This window comes from Oxyura jamaicensis, chromosome 11 (genome assembly GCF_011077185.1).
Source record: "Oxyura jamaicensis isolate SHBP4307 breed ruddy duck chromosome 11, BPBGC_Ojam_1.0, whole genome shotgun sequence".
Classification (NCBI taxonomy): Eukaryota; Metazoa; Chordata; class Aves; order Anseriformes; family Anatidae; genus Oxyura; species Oxyura jamaicensis.
Genome location: NC_048903.1, coordinates 16,293,542 through 16,316,788, shown reverse-complemented (window position 1 = coordinate 16,316,788; position 23,247 = coordinate 16,293,542). Strand labels below are relative to the sequence as shown.

The 23,247-nt window shown below is 42.5% G+C and overlaps 1 protein-coding gene and 1 long non-coding RNA gene across 2 annotated transcripts in view; one reads left to right on the top strand and one right to left on the bottom strand.

Moving 5' to 3' along the window:
• Positions 1-21,316, bottom strand: part of GAN (gigaxonin) — a 28,411-nt gene extending 7,095 nt beyond the window's left edge. The window contains exons 1-9 of the mRNA XM_035337147.1: positions 21,044-21,316; positions 8,537-8,651; positions 7,326-7,676; positions 6,364-6,581; positions 5,337-5,458; positions 4,758-4,870; positions 3,551-3,700; positions 3,122-3,258; positions 2,328-2,456 (exon numbers count right to left, since the gene is read on the bottom strand). Of these exons, the coding sequence (XP_035193038.1) occupies positions 2,328-2,456; positions 3,122-3,258; positions 3,551-3,700; positions 4,758-4,870; positions 5,337-5,458; positions 6,364-6,581; positions 7,326-7,676; positions 8,537-8,651; positions 21,044-21,210 (1,502 nt within the window). The 5' untranslated portion in view covers positions 21,211-21,316. The remainder of the gene's footprint in view (positions 1-2,327; positions 2,457-3,121; positions 3,259-3,550; positions 3,701-4,757; positions 4,871-5,336; positions 5,459-6,363; positions 6,582-7,325; positions 7,677-8,536; positions 8,652-21,043) is intronic.
• Positions 21,317-21,516: 200 nt separating this feature from the next.
• LOC118172956 lies at positions 21,517-22,986 on the top strand. Its single transcript, XR_004753935.1, has 2 exons — positions 21,517-21,906; positions 22,291-22,986. It is a non-coding gene; the product is annotated as an uncharacterized LOC118172956 (long non-coding RNA).
• Positions 22,987-23,247: the final 261 nt, after the last annotated feature.

Sequence of the window (23,247 nt, the reverse complement as noted above, 5' to 3'; positions counted from 1 at the left end):
CAGCAATAGCTGATGGTTGAACTCAGTACAAAAAGCTCTTTCCATTCAAAAAGAAAGCAAACACGAGAGTTCTGAAGTTACTTAAACACAGCTGGAAAAGCCTGTAGTTCGTTAGGAAGTATGCAATAACGATATGCAGCTATTCAAAAAGCCGCTATGAATTTTGTTTTGAGAGCCTTTCTGGATATACACTGTTAAAATTTATACATTGTACTTTTGGCCCGCAGTTACTAAGTAAGCTTCCAAACATATTTATCCTTTCTACAAGCCTTCTCTTTTACCTCTGCTCTTCTGGACTTTTGTCAATCATATATGCACACAGTCTGTGGTGGTATTTCAGGTTTAAACAGTTCCAGTATTATTTCTTCATTGTAACCAAAAAAGGAATACACTATTTGGAGTTTCAAGGTGCTTACTTCCTTCATCCTGACTTCTTGAAGCTGCTGATTTGAAGACTAATTACTATTATTTGTTTCAGAAACTATCACGGAAGAAATGAATGTACTTGTCAATAATAAATTAATCATCTTGTAAAAATCACATAGCATTAAGATGAAGAAGCAGTCTTTGCATGCATCACATTAACTATGCACTACGGAAGTAGGACGAAGACATTGCCTACTTTTGGTAAAATTTATAGCATGAGTTATGCTTTATTCAGAGTAAGGATGCACAGCAGAGCACATGACACCCAGTGCAAGTGGAACTGCTTGACTGATCAAACACACTCACCAGTATTTAGCATATGGTTTTCACAGATTTATGAGAAGCACATAATTTAAGCTTTTATGCTTCACTCCAAATAAAGTGATTTAGATTTGTTTTCTGCTCTTACTGAATCAGCTGAGGAAACACCCTCATGTTTTCCAGAGAGTCTGCTTGCCTTCATTTGGTATTCATTTCATATTTGCAAAACACTGTTATAATGAAATTATTATAATATTCCAGATTCAATCTGACTTCAAAGGCCAGTGCCAGACAATAGAGTATTTTGTCTTGGTATTTGGCAGGCAGAACAATTTGCTAACTTCACTTTGAAGCATAGTCCCTTTACGACTATTTTCTCTCTTCCCCAGGCAAGCACAGCTCAGGCTTCTCAGGCACTGCCATGGCTTCGATGAGTGGCACTCATCCTGCACGGCACTCAGAAAGCGTCTGAAACCGGGTGCTAGTCCCCGCTAGCTAATGCTATAAAACAGCGCGGTAACACAGCACCCTCTCCTGGTTACGTACCATCACTTCTCACTCCGGAGGATGAAAACAAGGGGCTCTTCCAAAACCAGAGGGCAGAGGCAACTGCGGAACGGCACAGAGAGCTGGCACCCAGCTGGTAACCAGCCTGGTCTCCCAGGCAGCGCCTGGAGCCCGGGAGCAGCCTGGAGCCCATGCACAAATTTACACCAGGTTGAACTTTAAGATCGAATTATGTGTGTTGGCAAGGCAGAAGGATGAAGCAAAGCAGCCTTCAACATATGCCTCTGCGAGCAGCTCAGCAGTCACATTACCTGCTGCTACCTCTGTGCCAGCACAGCCCTCGTGGCACTCACACAACAGAGAGGGTCCTAGATTAAGAGTTGAAGTGACTGGATTGGTATCATAGCACTACATGAATCCTGTAACACCTCTGGGATGCCACACCAAACAAACTCAGAGAAATGCACTATTAGAAATGCTGCCTTGCAGACACCTGCACTGCAGACAGCAGGTGGCACCACCAACTCACCTGCACTGGGCCAGAAACTGCAAACTTTTTCAAACTACACATTACGTGTGAGCTTAGACTGCATGACTGCATAGACTTATATGAACTATATATCACCATCCAAACTATATAACACCTCTTGCCTAAAAGCTTATTAGCTTTTAGCATTTCCCCACACCAAGGGAACAGAAAACACTAGGGAGCATCAGCAGCATGAACTTCTGTGTCTGCTTCCTATAACCTCCTTGAAGAGCATTTCTTCTCCAGCTTCTTTTGATAATAGCTAGTTTGTACGTCACTTAACACAGAAGACCCTTTCAAACAAAAATTAAAACCTCTTTACATCCACACCTTAGAATAAAATTATATAATAAACTTCCAACTACTGTTTCATTTTTGTGTGCTTTTATACAGGTGATAGCCATAAAAGTCTTTATCTTGTAATACAGACTTGGTAATCTCCATAGTCATAGTTGAGATTTCTCACAGTAAAGTCTTACTGCAATTTAGTGGATTAAATAAGCAAAGTTGTCCAATTTATTGTTATGTGCAAGAAGAAAACACTGCAAGTACCAAAGCTTGTCAATTATGACCGGAGCATATGCATACAGCTCTAACTAGTTACCTTTTAAACTCGTCATGATAAAATTCAGATTTGCACGTCACCATCTCGCTAGCTTGACTGTCATCGCGACTCCTGACCCCGCCAAATACATAAAGCTCAGAGGCAACTCCACAGGCCACTGCCCCAAATCTGAAAATCCAAATGAGAGAGAGGAGGAAAAAAAAAACACACAGAAGATATATCAAAACCATTTCATCCATCTGAATTTTCTCATTTTTTACATATATTTTTTAGCTGTACACATGTATTTTTATCAACACATTATATATTTGACAAAGTTAGATGAGTCATGATTATAAGCACCTACTTCAGACCATGTAAAAGAATAAAACAGCAAGTACAATTCTGAAGCTCCAATTGACCTACAATTTCTACTTTTCATTTTGCATCAGGATAGTGTTGCTTGGAACATAAGAAGCATATTCCTACAGAATCCATATTTATCACTCAGATACTTATCTTTAATCAGCCACACCTTGGCATTACAATCACAGGCCACCATGATCAGAAAGACACAGTGAAATTCACAGGGCTTTCTAACAGCAATATTTACGGATTTGTCAGAGGAGAAAAGGCAACTACCTCTAATCAGAGCATCAGCACTTCGGTGTTAAAAAGGCTGTACATGATATCAAGCATAAACTGATATAACACTGATGACATGAACTGTCAACTCTTCCTTTATTTAAATAAGTAAATAACCAAACGCTTTTGTGACTGTTTTGGAGGTTTCTGACTGAATATACTCTTGCAATCTAGTTCTCCCTCTCCTCCTGCCTTCCGTTTTTACCCACCTTCTCTCTTTCAAAGGACAGATTGCTGTCCACTGCTGAGTCCTAGGGTCATAACATTCAACAGATTCAAAGAGCTTTCCATAGGAGCCTCCACCCATTGCATAGATTTTCTTCTTCATAGCTGCATAGCAGCCAATCTTGAGGATAAAAAAGAAAAAAGTACACCTAAGATTACATGCAAACACACAACATCAAGAGTTCAAAGCTACCCACATAAACATGCACACACATATATTTGGGTTACCTGTACTGCATGTCAAACAATGCTGTACATTAAAGTTTTCAGCCACAAATTTTATATACAAAGAAGGTGCTTGTTTCATTTTGAGAATGGTTATATTTTCTACTTGAAACAAAGGGTTAAAATACATGGGTTGGTTTTAACTGTTTAACAGCAAGTAATGTGATAGTGTACCATGTAGTTCTTACCTTTCTAACCATAGTCAAGTCTGGCTGCTTGGTCCAGGTACGGCTATAAATATCGTAGCTCTCCATAGAGATTAGCTCCCTTTCACCATCCTCGCCTCCCAGAATATACAGAATTCCATCAATCTCCACCACACCAAAATTATGTCGTGCCTAAGGAATAGCAATAAAGGCAACACTGTATAACATAACTGCTGTTCTGAATAAATCAATACGATCTCTTTTTCTCATATCTGTCAGCAAAGTGATACTGGCATTATTTATGTGGGGTTTGCATCTATTTATTAAAAAGTTAAGGCTCAGTCTCACAATGAACATTATTAAACTCTTCAGTTAAACAATACAAAGGGTATTCAAACAGCAGCAAAAGCAGAAGGGACCCTGCAGAAATCTAAGAACAGAGCTTGGCCATATTTCAGTTTGCATAGTAGCGGCCTCCAAGATGAAGCTGCTGCTTTCAAGTCTCTACAGTCGCAAAATCTGGACCCATAATCTGTGAAAAGGCATCCCTTCTGTTTTGTAAACAGCACAGCTACCTTCGCTGTCTTACTCATAGTAAACAAGAAACATAATGCATCACAACTACAAATGTGGACTTCCTTTGAGCACAACTACAAGCCCTTGCCAGTAAGAGACTTTAATAAGGAAAATCCTGTGGCAAACACCAATTTCTTAATAAACAACTTGTGCTGATTTTAGAAGATAAAAAACACAGGCACATTAAGAACAACAAATACAAATAATAAACTGTTCCTTTTTGATGGGATGTAAACATTAAGAAGGAAACAGATTTAAGTTTTGTTTGAGTCAATAAGTGTGACTGTGCAAACCAACTTCTATATCTTGCCTGTCCTCTGTCTATTCTACACAGTCCAATCTCTTTATCCATTTAAGAGTTCTCTGGCATACAAGTAAGGGAAACTGATGCACATATTTAGGTCGGTCGGTCTACACAGAGCATTAAGCATACTGCCTCAGTGTGGAATTCCTGAGGTTCAGCTTTACGACAAGCTCTTCACCAGGTTTTCCAGACCCTGCAGTCATTATCGAACCATAAGTAACAAGATGTAAGTAGAAAATCTGTAGCATGGTTTTGAATGAACAAAATGCAAATGACAGGAACCTCAAAATAAAATTTTGCAAAGCAACAGAACATTTTGCCAAAGTAAAATAATAATAATAAATTCCAACAGTTAAGTAAGGAGCTTGCCTCATTCATCGGTGGCAAGGAACTCCATGAATTGGTATCTGGATCATATTTCTCGCCAGAGCTTAGCGTTCCCTTGTTTTCATCTTGACCACCAAGCACAAATAAAAATCCTTCTGTAAAACAAAATATGATGTGATCTTAAAAACAGGATTCACACCTGTACACTGAGCAAGACAACATGACTGGTGAGCTGTATCCTAGACTTTGCTAAGAGGTTCAGACCAGTCACAGGTCAAACTCTGGGCCAGAGAAGGTAAAAACACTTATTTTTACCTGTGCTTAAGTCTACTGCTGCAGACACTCTTCAATATATTCAATGATGCAACAACTAGAATTTACTTAAAACATGGAATATTCCTGAAGAGACAGATGAGTAGGTTCCCACAAAATATTGTGGGAATCATCATTTTAAGACACTCAAACAACAGGAAGTTTCACAGAATAAAGTGATGTTTTGGCCAGACAAAGGGGAAGCATGAAATAAGCCCAGTGCAAAGACAAAAAAACATCATGAACATAGTTTGAGGCACTGGTAAGTTTTCATGATATTGCCTTTACAAACACAAAGTTTCCCTTTACCTGCTGATAATACTCCATGATTGATCCTTGGAATACTCATAGGAGCAAGTTCAATCCAGAGCTGCCTATTGGGGTCATAAAGAGGACACATGCACCGCATCACTGAGGTTGGTTTCCGTGATCTGAACACAAGGTGAGGAACAAACGAACAAAACTGAGACATAGTTTTACAAGTTCACTGTTAACCACTTGTGTCTGAAACTCTTCTGTCCACAGCAATGTACATTCATAAAGCATGGCATTTACCCGGCAAGGAGAAAATCCCCAAACCAAATGCAAGTTTAGTTTTGTACAAACTGATGACATAAAAAGCAGGGGCACATCATTCATATTGTATCTGCCCATATTATTTTTATAAGGAACTCTGAACAAACTGAGAAGAACCAATGGAGATTTTCAGTAATGTCTCAGAAAAGTGAGAGTGCAACTTGATATGCAAAACGTTAAATGTCTGAGTATTTTATTTCACTTCTATAAAGAGCTAACTTTTAGAGTGCTAAACTTAAACTGGACAAAACCATCTCCTCCACTGCATGAGTAACTCAAGCAAAGAACGGGACTGTGGGGAACACAGATTTTCACCTGGCATCTCAGATGCACTGATAATGTTCTTTGGAACCACAGCTACTATAAGCAAAACAGTTAAAGCACACATTCATTATTATTCAGGTTTACTATAGATGCTTTTCACATCATTAGAAAAGAGTTTCTCCAATGTTCTGTGCTTATTTTGAGTAAAATCTATTCAGTTAAAAAAACAGCCAACATTTACGGAACAAACAACGTGACCTACTCTAAGTCTACCACACATAGAATTTCAGAAAATTATCACAAAATAACTATTTATTGCTGAATCATTCACGAAGGTATTTTAGGTGTGGCTGACCAGCTCAAAACCAAGCTCAAATTAAATACTAATAAGCAGGTTAGGTGCATGGAAAACAAGCTGTGTTTTCAGATGCACTGTGGATGCTGGATGGTTGGATTTGGCCATTTGTGACAACCTGCAATGCCACTTAGTACTTACACTCTTTCTTCCCCACCGACAGTCACAATACACTCTGAGTAGCCCCGGGGCTTGAAGGAGGCCAGCATCGCCTCTCCCTGCTGCGGTGGCGTGAGCGGAATATTGTTGCATTCTTTGACAATCTCCCGTACCAGCGGTTCGCTCATCATCTGCTCCCGTAAGTATGCTGCATCCAGGCCTGACACCCACACTGCTGACATGACATCCTTCATGTGAACCTACAGGAAGAGGCAAATGCAACAACGTTCCCCAGACTTTACAGAACAGCACTGAGGCACCCATACCTACAGGTACTTCTGTATCTATCAAAAACTTTAAGGAGTATCTTTGATATTTGGAAGTAGTAGCAAAATCTACAGCAATGCTACTGAGAAACCTTTGAAGTTTCACTACAAATGGGCCACTTGCTCTCCCTCTCTCTGAGATCAAGATTATGTCATTAAATGCCAACAGTGTCTTTACGGTCTCTACCCAGAAAACAAGGCTTAGGAGGAGCAGCTGAGAGAACCAGGACTGTTTAGAAATGTCCTGTTTTGAAGAGGCTGAGGAGAGACCTCATTGCTCTCTACAGCTACCTGAAAGGAGGCTGCAGTGAGAAGGGTGTCAGTCTCTTTTCTCTGGTGACAAGCGATAGGATGCAAGCCAGCATTCTCAAGTTGTGCTGGGGAGCTTTTGATTAGACATTAGGAAGAATTTCCGCATGGTAAGGGTGGTTAAGCATTGGAACAGGCTGCCCAGGGAAGTGGCAGAGTCACAATCACTGGAGGTATTTAAGAGATGTGGATGTGGCACTTAGGGACATGGTTTAGCTATGGACTTGGCAGTACTAGGTTAATGGCTGGACTTGATGATCTTATGGGTATTTTGCAACCTAAATGGTTCTATTTTAAGCTCCCACCAATTAGAGTAAGCACAGTGATTTGAACTATATTCAAAAAAAATAAACCTTTTGATATCCTGACCTTTCTTGATTCTGAATCATGAGAAATCCACCTAATAACCGCTTCGAAGACGTATCTTTCATTTCCAACATTGAGCTTTTCCATCGACAGTACTTCTTTCAGTTTTTGAGGAGTCAGTTCCAAGAATTCCTCTGTGCTGCTGACATCTCGGAAATGAGTTTCCAGATACTCTGAGGCAAGGTAGTGAACATGATGCAAACAGTAGTGCAGTGCAAAGTCCCGAATACCAATACAGTTCTCAGCAGCTATGCAACCTTCTAAAAACTCACAGCAGAGAGTTTTTAAGTCTGTAAGCAACAGGAGATCAGCTGCCTGTACCACATCTTGGATTGTTTCTTCATTTAGCCTGATCTGAAAGAATTAATTTAGAAGTTATTGCTACTATCACACATTTGCTTCATGACATGTCCACATTCATTACACTCATTCTCACTGGCTGGAAAATGGGAGTATTAAAGGGTACAAAAATTATGAGAAATCACTATGACTACTGCATGTTTATAAACCAACAAAGGAATGGGAAGGCATTAGCTTGACTGAAGGTGTCAAGCAGAAGTTTGCACCTGAGGGAACTATGAAATTGCTAATCTAATCTGAGAACCTAAAATGAATTTTGTTGCAATAAATGAGTAACTTGTATAAACACATGTCCAGAAAAAAAATCCAACCCATATCTGCCTTTTCATTTTTGATGAACCTTAAAACTAGTTCTGCAATCACTGTCTGGTTCTGAAAAAAATGGACACAGCAACTTTGATTCCTGCTAAGGTGACTGGAACAAAGTTCTGAATGGGCACACGGCCAGCAGGAGGCCAGAGAACTGGACGTGAGGATGCCTACTGTACTGTAATGCATAAGGTCAGTGATGGAGTCTCAACCTCCATTGCTATCACTCGTTTTCTTTTATAGTAGTAAAAGGCTGTGTGCTTTAGAGATGGTTACTGAAGAGAGTCACCATTTTAATACCAGTACTTAACACTGCATCTTTTAGTCCTTCCCCCCGTAGGAAGGGAGAGAACTCCTTGCAGAGCTCTGTCTCTATTTCACATGCAGAGCCCACATGTGGACTTCTTCTGCCTTGCAGAAGTTGTTTCAGTACTAAACTTTATAGTGAGATTCCTGATTGCAATTCTGAAAGATAAACCTATTTTAAATCTCAGGTTATTTTGCCAAACAATTCAATTTCCATCTAGCACATTTTAATATCGTACCTGGCCGCTGAAGATGTAATCTAGTATCTCTTTCATGATATCAACAGAAATCCCTTCAAGTTCAATCTTATACGTTGAGCCATCGTCCTTAGGAGGATTGTAATTCAACTTTGTTCTAAGAGGAGAGGAGAAAAGAAATCAATAAATAAAAAGCACTCGTGACCTGGGCATAGCATTCATTTCTATAGAAACTGACAGTAAACAAGCTCTAGATCACTTCAGATAAAACAGAGATGTTAAAACCTTAGAATATAATTTGAAAATTGCCTCTCTTGAATTTAGCATGAAAAGGCTATATGCACGATTTCTAATATTGCTCATCACATTTCCAAACAGAACAAATATGTTAGCCTTGCAAACTATTCACGCATCAGAGAGCCAAAGTAATTTTCCCATGGCTCATTCATTGCAAGCATTCATAAACATCACTTAAAACTTCAAAAAGAATGGCAGTTCTGCTGAGAGATGAAACAAGAATTTGCTTTGGTAAAGGTTAAAAAAAAAAGAACAAAAAACAAACAAGTAAACAACCATTGGAATAAGCATATGTGATCAGAATATACACTGGCAGCACAAATATTTTGACTGCATTACCATTTTGTGTAGTTTATGATGTTATCAGCCTAATGCTATGCCTGGCTCTAACTAAACTGTGTGCTCACAGTTCTAGGAAGCGGACCGTGTTCTGCTCTGCCAGGCTTTAAATATTCATCTACACCAGTGGACACTGTACTCAGGAGCAATTTCTTTAAAAATACCAGGAACAGTTCGATGTGCTTTTGAACAGAATGGAGGAGAAGTGGGGCAGGTAGAAGGAGGAAATAACAGTAACGCAGCCAAGTTTGCTTTCCATCAGTTGTAAGTACAAGCACTTTTTCCAGGAAAGACACCTAGGAGTTCAAAAGGGAACCAGTCCCAAGAGCTGAAAGATCATTTTGAACTTTATTTTCACACTTTAGGCAACCAAGAATACATTATAAAGACCAGAAGACTTACTTCATATGTACCCATACATTTACATAAACCCTTTAAAAGTATTTCTACTTTCATTTGAATATATTCTTACATACAGTAAGTTTCTGAATGTGAAAAGCTGTGGCTTTGCTAGGCTGAAAACATCTTAATTTGTCACCATCCTCCACTATCCACACTCATACTACATAAATACATAAATAGGACTTAGCTAAGGGCCAGATTCTGCTTCAGTTACTCACACACAGTATAAATTAGTTTCTCACAAGATACAACTCACATCAAATAAAATCCTAGTCTATAAGGAGCTATTTTTAAGTGTGAATAAGGGCGGTAAATTTAGCCCTCGAGTTAATCATATTTGTGGTCAGAGCTTTATGAACTGCGAGCAGAACTCCGTCACAAGTCACACTGCTCCGATTCACACGGTCGGCTGCAAGAGGGCTGAAGCTGAGCCGCTTCGTTCCGTGCTTGTACAGCACCTAGCACAAGTTGTAATACAAATAACAGGACAACAACATGCTTCGGATTAGTAAATTGCTTATTTCCTAACACTTGGAATGAGATGAGGAAAACCAAACACGTTCTGTGAGGCCCCACGTGACTTCCGATAAGGCATGTGGTGCGAAAGCAGGCGCTGATTTGTGAGCTGTCAGCTGAGGTCTTGCAAAGCAAACACCGGGCTCGAGCACCGCTGTACAGCTCGTGTCCCCACCCGCCCCTTCCTTGCCCACGTGGAATCGGCTTTTGTCATCCCTACGAGCTCCAGCTGAATGAAAGAACATACACACACACACACGTCTGTTTGCAACTCCAACACAGACTGCAGATTTTCACGTCTATCCAAAGCACCTTAATTTTACCTGTGTCGATTACACTTGAGTTGGGGGTTTCTGGTTTTATAACAAGAAACTGCCATGGTCCAGCACACAGCAGCACCCACACAGAACCTGGGCTGGCCAGCACATCGTGGGTTTTAAACCATGTGCAAGGCTTATAATAAACACGTTGCAAACCAGGGCTAATGGGGAGATCAGGGAAAGGACTGAAAGGACCGGTGCTATTTATCACTAACTTTCATCTCTGCATCACCTGCACACACCCAAGCTAAATCACCTCATTGCACGGACTTTACACGGACGCCTCCTAGTAACAAGAGTGTTGCTCAGAGTTTTTGGGTCTTATCAGGCTAGATGTTCTAATTACTGTGTACCTTCCAGGCTGCAGCTGTTATTAACCTGAGAAGAAACAAACCCATCACTGACGCTTGCCCAAAACAAACTCAAAGCAGAAAAAATAAACTTGTGAGCACATCAATTGATTCCACAGCTACAGGTACTTGTATGCAGGCAAATATTCACTCTATGCAAATGCATCCCACTCACTGTCGGGTAAGCTTTATTCCTATCTGGTGTCCTGAGAAGCAGCAGTGATCCGTCTGCCTCATAACCTTCATTTGCTAGCTAACAAACTACTGGGTTATCTGTTTTGGTGCAAAGATGTCTGAGCCGTGACATAAGAACCATTCCCAAACATTAGCTGGAGGTGTTCCTTGTTGCTTGTATCAGTCCTGCGACACAGCCACTGCCTGATGGGGAGAGTGGAGGGGTGAAAAAGATAAAATATGAAAGGATGAATTGTCACTAGGCTTGGGCTGGAAAAGGTTAAGATGGAAAAGAGTCTATTGTGGAAGTGTGATAGGAAAACTGAAGGAGGAGAAAGAAGTAGGGGGTAAATAAGAAGAAGGAATGGAGACAGACGTGCCTCCTCTTGCATCACTCAGCATCGGCTGTCACCTGCACCCACTTCCACACCTCACCGGCAAAACAGTTTGGGTATCCTTGTCATAGCATGTGCAACTGCCGGAATGAGAAAGTTTCCAAACATGTTTGTTCCCAGTTGAGGTGCAGAGTGGACAGCAGGTTGTGAAACACTTAACCCCGGTTCTCTATCAAACTTCACTCTAGAAGAAAAGTTCCAAACCATGCTCGAACAGAGGTTTTCAGCCTGTCAGTACATCAGGCAGAGGGACATTTTCTTTCCCCGTTGTGCTCTGTTCCACAGTGACTCATTCAGCCCATGATCTGCGCAGCTGAAACCTGGAAATGGTATTCAGCAAATGAAGGTGCAGAGATGTGTCCGGCCAGAGGTGGCTGCTTCTAATACATGTGAGAGCTTCCTACTAAGGACAGCATTGCTAATTACTCTAAAAGCATTCTGATTTGCCAAACCACAGCAGAAAAGACTGCCTCAGTCTTCCTCAACTCAGATGAAAGACCAGAACATCAAGGTTTAGAAGGAAATAAAAGCCCACAGCCAAGCAGAAAACCCATTATGCAGGAACAGAGCACACCTGAGATGCATACCGAGCTGGGGGGAAAACAAGGCAAGGCAACTTCTTCGTCCTATTTTCTTAAGTAATTTCATTTTGAGCAGCTTGACTCCATACATGTTTTAAAACCATATGTGTCCCGTCGTCGTCCCCCCACCTTTTTTTTTTTTTTTTTTTTTTAAATAAGAGCATCGTCATCGTAAGTTGAAATTGCTTCTGGTAACATAAATCAGACGTCCTCTAAGTCCACAACATCCACCCCAACCTCTTGTACCTGTCAGGAGAACTGCTTGGCATATACCATACCTTGAGCAGGTGGCACCCAAACAACTGGTTTTATGCTGTGTTTTGATGTTGTGTGTCTGCCTTAGACAAATTTAGAATCTGTTCTTCCACATCACTTAAGGAATACAATCCTAATGAGTCATCTCAAATGTCACTGCATAACGCAGAATAAGGAAAAAAAATCCAATACCTCTTCTGTATACGTAAGCAACAACATAAGCAAGGTAAATCATTAAAATGAAAACAAGGTCTTAAGAACAAGTTCTGGTGTCGCTAGGAATTACAACTCACATCTAAGAGCATAGAACTGATTTAAAACATTAAAATTAAAACCAGGTAAATTGAAAACTGTCCACAGTTCTCAGTAAAATTAAGAGAGATCTTCCAACATAACTCTCATAAAAACAAACCCACAAACACAAAGGAAACCACAGCCATACTTTGAACCTTACAGCCAAGTCTCTGTAACAGCACTGCTGTGGGACACAAATGAGAAGAACATTCGGGAGGGGACCATGTGTCTGAAGACTTGTTTTTATGACCTTTTACCGATGACCTGAGGGGGTGGAGGGGGATAGCAATACTTACAAAAAGTAATAATAAAAATAAACCAACAAACAGCATGAAAAGCAAAAAGAATTCAGCTACCACCAATAAAGCTTGCTCTCTGGAGTCAGCCACAATTCTGTAGGAATATTTTTATCTTTAAAACCTCTGCTTTATCTATGAACTGTTATGAAAAGATAACAGATATTTCTACAACCGTGACAAATTACACAGGGACCAGCTGTATAATTCTTGGAACGCTCTCATGCTTTGCATGCGGATATACTGGTACCTAACTAAACACGGAAACAAAACGCTTCTGCAGACTGCACCCTCCAAAGAGTATGCTCTAGATCACATTCACCTCAAGTAGGTTAAAGATATTTATAGTGAAGAACAATTGGAAAATTTGGGAAACAAAGCCAGTTGCTTTGCTTTTGATGCTTCACAATGAGAAAAGACCAGAGGTTAAAACAAAACCTTTGCCTGCTTTGACATCATTGCACTGCTAACAATGCAGTTCCGTTGACCTGCTAACAAAGCTATCAGAAACAAAATTTCAGGAGGCAAGAGGGAAATGCTCTTCTTTTTGAAAGCAGCCGTCTTTCCAAATTAATGATTTTGCTCCAGATTAGCCATAAGGACTAGTCTACACTACATAAGCTCTGCCAGTATTTTTATACCAGCGTATTTTGGCATTAAAATAGCAAAACTATCATTCTAGACCAAAGCATAATAAAATCAGTTTTTGCTGATGTATCCTTTATCTGCAGCAGTGTTTTGACCTTCTCAAGACAGCATTTTAAAACAAAGCTATATTTCTAACAACAGTTTCTGGCAAAGACACGCACCAAACTTAGAACACGCTCACAGCTATGACTCAGTCCCGAGTCAGAGCAGGATCACTACCAGACACCAGAGAACACCAAAAATGTCAAGCAAGTACTTTAAGGTTTTGCATCAGTAAGGAGAAAAAATTAGAATTCTGGTTTCAATGCAAACATAAGGTCAATTTAGCCTCCTCCTGATCCAGGTTTCCTTACGTGGGTTGAGTCTTCAGACTACAAGCTTACCATGTTAAATCTGAGTCCTACCTATACTTCACAAATACAATGACCAATTCTTTTTAATTTCTCTGCCTTTATATCTGCAACATTTTCCTCCCATCAAGGCTGATTTTTCTTCATGAAAAAAATATTAATAATTACTCTATTAAATAGGTCAGACAAAAACATGATGCAGCAGTTCACTCCACCCACCACCATCCTCCAATACGGTATTTTACAACCAAATCAGAAGGTTCTCTTTGAGGTTGCACCCTGGCCTTTAGCAGTGCACATAAAAGACTGTCTTCACCACACCCTGTAAAGAGTGCCAGCTCTCAGACTGTTTTGGCTGTGCCTGCTGCATGTCTCTCTTTTTAAGATTATCTGTAACTGCAACTTCTGGTCTCAAGGCGAAACAGTCCACCAAACAGCTCAGCATAAAAACCTGCAGAAGTTGCTTCAGAAGTTGCTTCCCTTGGTTCATGGGTAACGACAGCTAGAAATAACTTAAACTTTTTATAGATGGAAAGATTGGGTCAAAAATGTAAAGCTTTTTTTTTAAATGAGGGGAGGAAAAAGAATAAAGCAATTCCTTCGACAGCAGCACGGGAGACGTGTTCAAGGCTCATGGGCTTCCCTCAATGAAGAGCTTGTTTACTCTAAAACCTGAAGTTATTCCAACTACACTGAGCTCATCCAGCACTAGGCTGTAATCTCCGTTGGAAATCTACCCTCAACCAGCATTTCTTGCCTAAACACGTGAGTTAGGCCTAAGTAGACAGAACACACACTTGACTAACACAGCCTCCAAGAAGAGCCTCTTGCAGCTTCTCAGCCACAAAAAGTATGGGACACTTTCCATCTGTTGGGTTTTCTAGTCAACACTTTGCATTTGGGACACAAACAAACCAGCTGAGCTCACAAACAAGTCAAGAACAAGCAACGCTGAGGAGCCGGCCGCCACGCATCGAGGCCTTGCGCCATGTAGGCGGCACGACGCAGAGCTAGGCCTTGGTGGTGCGAGTAGCCAGGAGAGCTCCGCAGCCCTCACCTTGCCCATCCTGTACCTTCCTGCAGCAGGAATACCTTTAACAACGCGGGATTTCTGGGCCAAGGGGTTTAGAAAGGTCATTTGTTTGTTGTTAAGAGGTGGGAGAAGATATTTAACCCCCATTCCTCAGCAGCAGCAGGCTAGCTCAATGGAGTACTCATCAAGGCTTTTCCTCGGTTAATGACATCAGTTTCATATTTATGCCATTTTTGTGCTCCACACTGTGTTTGAGCTCACTCACTGAGCAGGTGATTCGTGAGATTCCATTCCACAGCAGCTGAAACTAAGAGCTAGCTCCCTGCTGAACAGCAGTGGTATATCTACTAGGCCACGGCTTGGAGCTAGGACCGACTTCGTTGCAAGAGCAAAGGAAGACATTTCTGGAATATTGTTTTAAACCTAGAACTGAACTGTACCTTATTTCAAGATGTTTTCTTCCAAATTAGCACTGCTTTAACGCTTGTTAAAAATACTTTTTTTTCTTTTGAAGGAACAATTACAATACCTTACCCACACCATTAAAATTATCATTAAAAATCTAAGAAACGTAATACTGTGTAGTAAGTCTCTAATAAACTGAACACTCCTGTGACTTATTGCGATCTTATCTGCAAGACACCAATGAACCTGCTGACAAAACTTGATTTATTTGGGTGTTTATACCTCACTTATCCTGAGAGCACATGGGAGAAAAAAGCAGCATCAGAATCTAAGAAAGATTTTCACAACTGCCAGGAAGTACAAAATGGAGCAGACAAAGTGCACAAGCAATGTTGTATGACAGCCAGAAGCTGCGACGAGCACTGTCCATCTCTGTGAATCTACCTGAGGAAAGCACCAGCACTCCAAACACACTGCAAGCTGGCAAACTGAGATCTGCAAGGCTGTAATGAAAAGCAACAACACGGCCAAGAGGAAAAAGGAAACAGAAGCGTGGATTTCACCAGCACAAGAAGGAAGAGCCAGGAGTCTACAATTCAAAGGCCTAGATGTGTCCATGAACACTAACAATGCTTGTAGCAGACAGCTTAAAGTCACTCAGGAGATGTAAAACCAACATGCCTGAGGACATAAGCCAGCCACTAACTACATGGTATTAAGAAGTTATTTCCTTGATAGGCAACAGGTAGTTTCAGAGCTGTCCATAACAGCTATTTTCTGTTTGCTTGTTTTCTTGGAAATACTAAGCAGTGGCAAAGATGTAACAGGGGAAGGAAAATAGGGGAGACTCAGGCATGGCAGTGCATAGGTAGCACTACGCTCAGTAGCAGGACTGAAAGGGAAAGCTTTGTACTGTACGTGAAATAAAAGGTCTAGACAGAACAAATAAACTCCTTAAGACCATCAGTTGTTTTTCACATTTGTCAGTCCACACAAGGAAAATGTTCCTTCTGTAGTTGTAGCTGAGACCAATGCAAATAGAACACAAAGGAAGATGTGTCCAGACTTGGCTCCAGATTTTCCTTCCAGCACACGAACAGCTTCACAACAGCCCTGTCCCAACTACAGAATATGCTTTAAAGGACGCCAGAAAAATGGTTAATAAGAAAGCCCTTTTAACAACAAAATTGCCTTGTTTGATAAAAAGTTAACACAGGTGCAAAAGCAACCTGCCCCACCTCCTTCAACTTGCCCCTCAAACTGTGCACATATAGGAACTGCGTGACTCCAAACATGAAGTGTCCTCTCAAGGCTCCTTTGTAAACAGTGTGCTCCAATTTCCTGTTCTTCCTCTGCCTGACGTGCAGCAGCAGCCCAGCTGTATTGTCTGCCTGTTTTCAGCTGGTAAGAAAGAGCCTTACTGCTTCCTCCCTCTAGGCCATCTTTAGGGGCTTGTTGGAGCAGGAAGGTAATTAACAACTCCCCACTCTAGCCTGGCATAGCGCTTTTCAAAATCCTTTTTAAAGCATAATCTCCTCACATACCTTTATCACTGTTGCCCCCAACTACTTGTCCAAACATAATGCAGGTTTTGGCACTTCTGAGCTGTGCCAGACACGAAGTTTCTGGACACGGTTGAGTTTTTGATTTATTGCTTCGCAGAGATTTACAACTCAGGTATCAGTAAACCATCACAGGGGATGTTTCAGTGTCACTTGGAAAGTGTAGCCTGGTCTGAAAAACAGCTTTAAAAGTTTGGGAGGAAAACCTGGCACAATTTGTTCCTACCTTCCTATAAGAGTTCAGACTGCCAGGGCAGCCTCTTAAGTCCCCAGGAAAGTGACAGAAACCAACCTCTTGTAAGAACACCTGACTATGGCATGGCTTTACACCGCTGCTTGTAGCACCACACTGACAGAAGGGGCAGGCAGACACCTGAAAACTTGAAACAAGCACAGAGCAATTCAGCTGAACCAGCGCTTGAGAGAACCTCATCACCAAATACCTCCCAGCCTCAGCAGTCGTTTGAATTAGTCCCAAACTGAAGAGTTTAAGGACTATGAAAGGTCCCCATGAATGTCGGTTAAAACCAAACAAGCAAGAAAGGTAGCAACTGGCACGCACTGGCCTCCACCTCGCACAGTTCTGCGGCGCTGGTACCAAAAGCTGCCACCTCAGCCTCTCCTGCGCAGACAGGCCTGTGCACGAAGCAGCCCGAGCAGGCTGCCTGCCTGAAGACTTCGCTACTGCCGGTACGAGCAGCGCAGGCGCTGGGTGACGGAGGATAGGTCACGGCACTTCTCCGCTGAAAGCTGTCTCAGCGCTGGCAGGTTACGACTTCAGGTCGGAGAAGGGTCTTGCAAGGTCTGCTTCAGCAGGTTGAGCAGCGCAGGTAAGAAGATGGAAATGCTGTCATGTTATTTCTGGTCAATATCAATCCACAGAAAGCATTTATAAGCAAATGGAAAGTAACGTGTACTTGATCTTACATTTTTTATTTGGTTTGGCTGTATTATGCTCATCTGGAAAAAGATGAAAATACAGTTACTGCTCTGTTATTAAGTCAGAAAGCCTCGAGGAACAGTACAGCGTGCATGCACCCATCTGCAATCTGTTCACGCAGATGTGTGAAAGCCAAAGACGAAACTTACTGAGATAACTACAACAAGAAAACAATTTCAAATTAACAGCACTTAATTGAGAGAGCAAAACCACCGCGGCGTGACAGCGCAAAGCCTACCCAGGAACTTGGGTCCCGATACTCTCTGCTAACGCAGTTCTCACTGCGCCCCGATGCACAGGCAAGCAGACGGCAAGGCAGCAAAATACTGAGAGCTGCAAGTTTCAGCTGGCCACAAACTGCTCATGCCAGACAGTGACTGAGCTGCTCAGATGAGAACATCTGCTGCTACCGCTGAGGATACCAGGAATACTTGGACCAGACCTATCCTATAAAAGGTTTGTGGATATATGCTACAACTTACGCCACGCTTACTGGTGTGAGCATAGTTTATTCTGTCAAAAGCACTCTTATGCCAGTGTAATTTACACTAGGGTCACAAACTAAACAAATTAAACCAAAGAAAAGTGTCTTGCGCAATACAATGGTAGCTATGTTACAGCTCCTGCCAGGACAAAAACTGTTAAAAAAACAATAAAGTGCAGAGTTGTTGCTGGGTAGTTACAGCAGAGAAAATCATGAGCTAACCTGGCTCGAATTTAACTTCTCTGGGATGCAGAGCAGTATCTCTGAGCCAAACCATGCTTTGTCCTATGGCAGTCTCTTCATCAGGAATCCTCATTTTCTCAGGCTCAGGAACATACCACAAGATGTTAGAGATATGTGGGAAGACTTCTTTTTTTTTCTCTCGTTATTTTCTTTAACAAATGCCAGGATTTGCTCCAGGAGCACACTAAGGGATGAAACAAACCCGTACACGTAAGGAAATTCTGTAGGAATTCATACAGCCACCCAGGACCTCGCTGCCCCTAAGAGAACTGCAAGCAACTTGACATTAAGCAGCTGAGGCAAGACCTTAAGCTACCACAAGAATTAGAAGCCTTAGTGGTCCCAGGCACTGAAAACTCATTCATGAGGCTGGCACTTTTTCCCTGCACTTGCAGAAGCTAGGGTATGGACAAGAAGGACAACACCAGTAAAACATTCACACATCTTTCTTCCTCTTCCCACTGCAGCTGCCGCTGAGCCGTGTGGATAGCCCAGTTGCCAAATAACTGGAGGGACGCCACACCACTGCAATTTACAAGTGCCCTACTCGTAACGCTCAGCCAAACAACATCCATGCAAAACCCAAGCCAGGCAATGCTCCTCTCTCCACGGCTACACAAATCCTTCAGCATACACAGGCTCCGCTCACACCCAGCCACCCCCTCACAACGTCCATGCCTACTTATTTTCCTGCTCACGCCCTAAACGAAGCGTTCATGCAAACCATACACAACTTCTGAGCCTGCCCACCAACTTGCCCACAGCCACAACACATAATGACACAGCCAGATACAGAAAATGCAATGCCAACTACTAATTACAATGCTTCGCTGCGAAGTTCGACATATCCACTCATTTTTCTTCCAAATTTTACTTCTTAAATTAGTTGCTAGATTTTCTGAGCTTTATATTGGAATTTCTCAAATGAAAGCAACTCAAATCAATCGACATTTGGAGACTTCACCAGATTCTGGTACCAGAGCATGCTTTGGAATCATCTAACCTTAAAATGCCATGACATAAAATTCCCGAGTCTCTTTATATAGAAACATAAATCAATCATTTTATTAAAACAAAAACAACACTCAAAATATATGGGACTTGCAGAAACTTGGTACCATAGAGATGCATTTTATCTCTAGAGCCACTGAAACATTAATTTTAGCTGGAACCACAAGGCTCCAACACTGGCAACCTCCCCGACTGATTCTAGCCAACATGAAGACCAGCTGGAACACGAGAGAGATGCTGGAGTGATGAAAAGAGAGGCAGCACAGGTGGAAATTAGGCTTTGCAAAGGTAGGTAAGACAAACACGTTCCTTTATGTGCTGCAGAAGAATTTGGCACACATATTTTTGGTTCTTTGTATCTTGCAAGCCCAAGGACAAGACATGAGTAAGCTTAAAAAAAAATAAAAACCACCACAAAATCATATATTAATGCATGTAACCTACTTTCACACATAGTTAATGAGTTCCTTCATTGGATTTGAACCTGAGCAGTTTTGAGTTATATAAAAAAAAAAAAAGCTGCAACTCTAATGACTACAAGTTCTGTTGTTGTTAATGCAGTTAGGTCTGACCCTGACTCCTCACACACCTAACTCGTGTTTCCCAGCACGTTTTTCAGAGACGAACAACAAAATGCAATACATGAAGATGAAAATCTGTGAAAAAGTACTTTTCTGTAGAATGGTATCTTAACGACACGGTCTTTTTTGCAGTAAAAAAAGTGCATGTTTCATGTACATCTGTACTGCTGTTACCATAGAACAGCAATTTTTCCAAGAACGTGGCCTCTTTCCATCTAAAGCGAGCCTCCCAAAGCTTTATTTTGGATATGGCAGCGGCTCATCTCAAATGCGATGAACAACAGCCTAAAAAAGATTCAGGCATTATGTGAGTATTGAGTCAACTGCTCATACTTATGTCATGCCTTTGATTTGCCTCTCAACACAGCCTTCCACAATTGCTTCTCAAGAGCAGCACTGGAAAAAAACGATTATGGGTATGCAAACTCCTTGGTGTGTTTCTTGGAAATCTTCCTTCTCGGTGAATTTGATGCTGTTTTATTTCTGAGCCCTGCCAGCTCGTTGCTATAGGTGGGAAGCAATGTTCCCTCAGGTCTGTCTGGGCTCAACATCCTTTATAAAAGTTAACCGCCAACTTTACCTTCCATTTATTTGTAATTTATACCTGAGAACACCGAGGCCCTTTTATAACGGCCATCATACTTCCTAAAAGCACACAAAACCACGAAATCTGAGGGGGGAAGCTGCGCAGCCTCCCCATCCTCAGCCAGCCCAGCACCCGCAGGTTCCGTGAGGACTTGGCAGCAGGCTGCAGCTGGCAGGAACGTCCTCTCACCGGGAAGAGCCTCCTGAAGACTTGTGATAACCCAGCTTTTATGGAGTACCGGAAGACCCGCACCTATTTCGGGTCATATTAAATATCTCTGCCGCCTGCCGATGGCAGGACACGCACAGAGGAGCCCCGCAGTTACCCCTGCTCCATGTTCCCACCCCACGGCTGCTTTTTGGGGCGTTTTTGGCTGGCTCAACGCCCTGCCCTGAGCCCCCCGGCGGCAGCGGGGCTCCCATGGCTGCCGGGGCCGCCCTGCCCGGCCTCGGAGCGCCGTGCCGAGCCGAGCCGAGCCGAGCCGTACCTGATGTAGGGGCTGGCGGCCGCCAGGATGTTCTTCTGCACCGGGATCTCCTCGCCCTCCAGCACCAGGTGCGCGTCGCAGAAGCGGCTCTCCTCGCGGAACGAGCTGAGGGCCCGCAGTAACCGAGCAGGGTGCTGGGGATCCGACACGGCGCTCGGCCCCGACATGGTGCCGGGTCGGGTCGAGCCGTGCCGAGCCGAGCCGGGCCGGGCCGTGCCGCCTCCCTCAGCGCCCGGGCACCATGGCGGCCCGCCCGCCCTGACATCATCTCCCCGCGCCGCCCTGACGGGGCGGGAGCTGCCGCGGCCCGGCCCCGGCCTTCAGCGCCTCACGGGTCCCCGCTCAGCACCTCGGAGGGGGGGGGGGGGGGGGGGGCGGTCTGTTCCCCTGGGCCCACCGTCATTTCTTTAAAAATTATTCTCTCGGAGTTCAACCGTGATTAAAATCACTTTAAAAAAATATATCACTTTTTTTTTTTTCTTCCTGCGCTGGAGGTGAAAATGAAGGGTATTAGCATAAGAAAAAGAAAATGAGAATTAAATGAGGTGAGATTCGTTTACAGAGTGCCACTTCAGCTGCAGCTGGCAACGTGCCCTTTTCGGGCAAAGATTTTCGTCAGAAGGATTCTTCACGAGGTTTTAGGCCGTGTATTTAACGGGGTTAATTGCACATTAGGAGATAACTTGATTCCGTCTGCTGCTTTTTTTTTTTTTTTTTTTTGTCTTTAACAGCATCCAAAATTTAAGTAGTGAAACTCGATTTGCACCGAGCAAATGTGCTGTAAAAGCTGTGATGTTCTGGATCAGTTGCTGCTGCCGGGGGGGGGGCAAACAGAAGCTCGCCGTGGCCCCCAGCTACGATGGGTAAATAAAATTGGGGTTTCTCAGGCTGTGAAGTACCCCACCACAACCGCTCCTGGGGCGCCGCTTTTGGGGAGAAACACGTTTTCTGAGGGCCTGACTTGGTAAAGCTGAGGTGGGCTGCATGCTTTTACTACTTGCGTTACTTTAAGTCAGTTTCTTTGATGTCAAGCCTGGTATTTAAAAATACATGTTTTTGAAATGGGGACAACTTAACATTTTATAGTTCATTCTAAATCAGCTCGATACCATCTCCAAGTCATTTCAATGATGGAAAAATTAGAGTAAAGGTATCTGGAAATGTCCCTGTAGGAAACAGAAATGAACGGCTCTACAAAGGCACCATTGTCCTCCCAGAGCTAGACACAACGCTATTTTGTTCTCCAGATGGAGATTTCAGCCAGGACATCTGCACATGTAGACCCCGGTAAGTCAGAACTCTGCACCAAGCGCTTCCTTGTGAAGACTGCGAACCTTTGAGCCAGCATTTGCCGTTCAGCCCTTGCCAAAGTGCTTTCTGACTGGAGAGGTGTCCTGGAGAAGAGTACCATGCTCTAGCTTTGGTGGGCAGCTTTCAACAGGAATCTTAGAAGCAGCAGAGAATGCATTTCACATCCTGTGTGATGGCATTAAAAAATCTGTGAGAAACGCCAGCACCTTTGCATCACTTAGTTTTTAATACTACATACCTATCTTAAAATATTAGAAGGCCACCTCTTCTGGCTTGGGTATAATTATCCAGATGGTCAAATGTCCTTATTCTGAGTAAGTACAGCGGAATGCGGAAACGTGGAAGCAATGCAGAGGAAGGCACATTCTCTTGGGGAATATTGAAAACAGAGAGCACTGCATCCTGTGCTGCTGGTGAAAGATGTGTTTTGCTTGTTGTTATTAATACTTTGGTAATTGCATACCCAAGGGAGCAGTGGTTTAAATTATTGTGAAAGCTGCCATTGAGTGGCCTGGTTATTTAAAAAGAGAAACACTGGTTTGTCTCTGTGCCTCCTGCACAGACTATTATGTAGGAAAACATAGTTGTATTTCTGGTTTTTAACTTGTCCTAGTAAACAGTGCTTCTGCTTCCTCCTGCTGTGTATGTGGGGCAATGGGCAAGGTGTAACAGATAATATCCACTTCCAGAGAACAAATTAATTATTATGTTTTGTTATTTCTTCTGTTATTTGTTGAAGCTCACTGATTAAAAAAACAAAACACAACAACAACAAACCACTCCTACCAACTAGAGGGCCATTTGTAACATCTTTCAAGTAACTATGTGTGTATACTGATGGCCTGATTCTTCTCCTCAACTGTTTTTTTCCTTTCATGGAGGGATCTATCCTT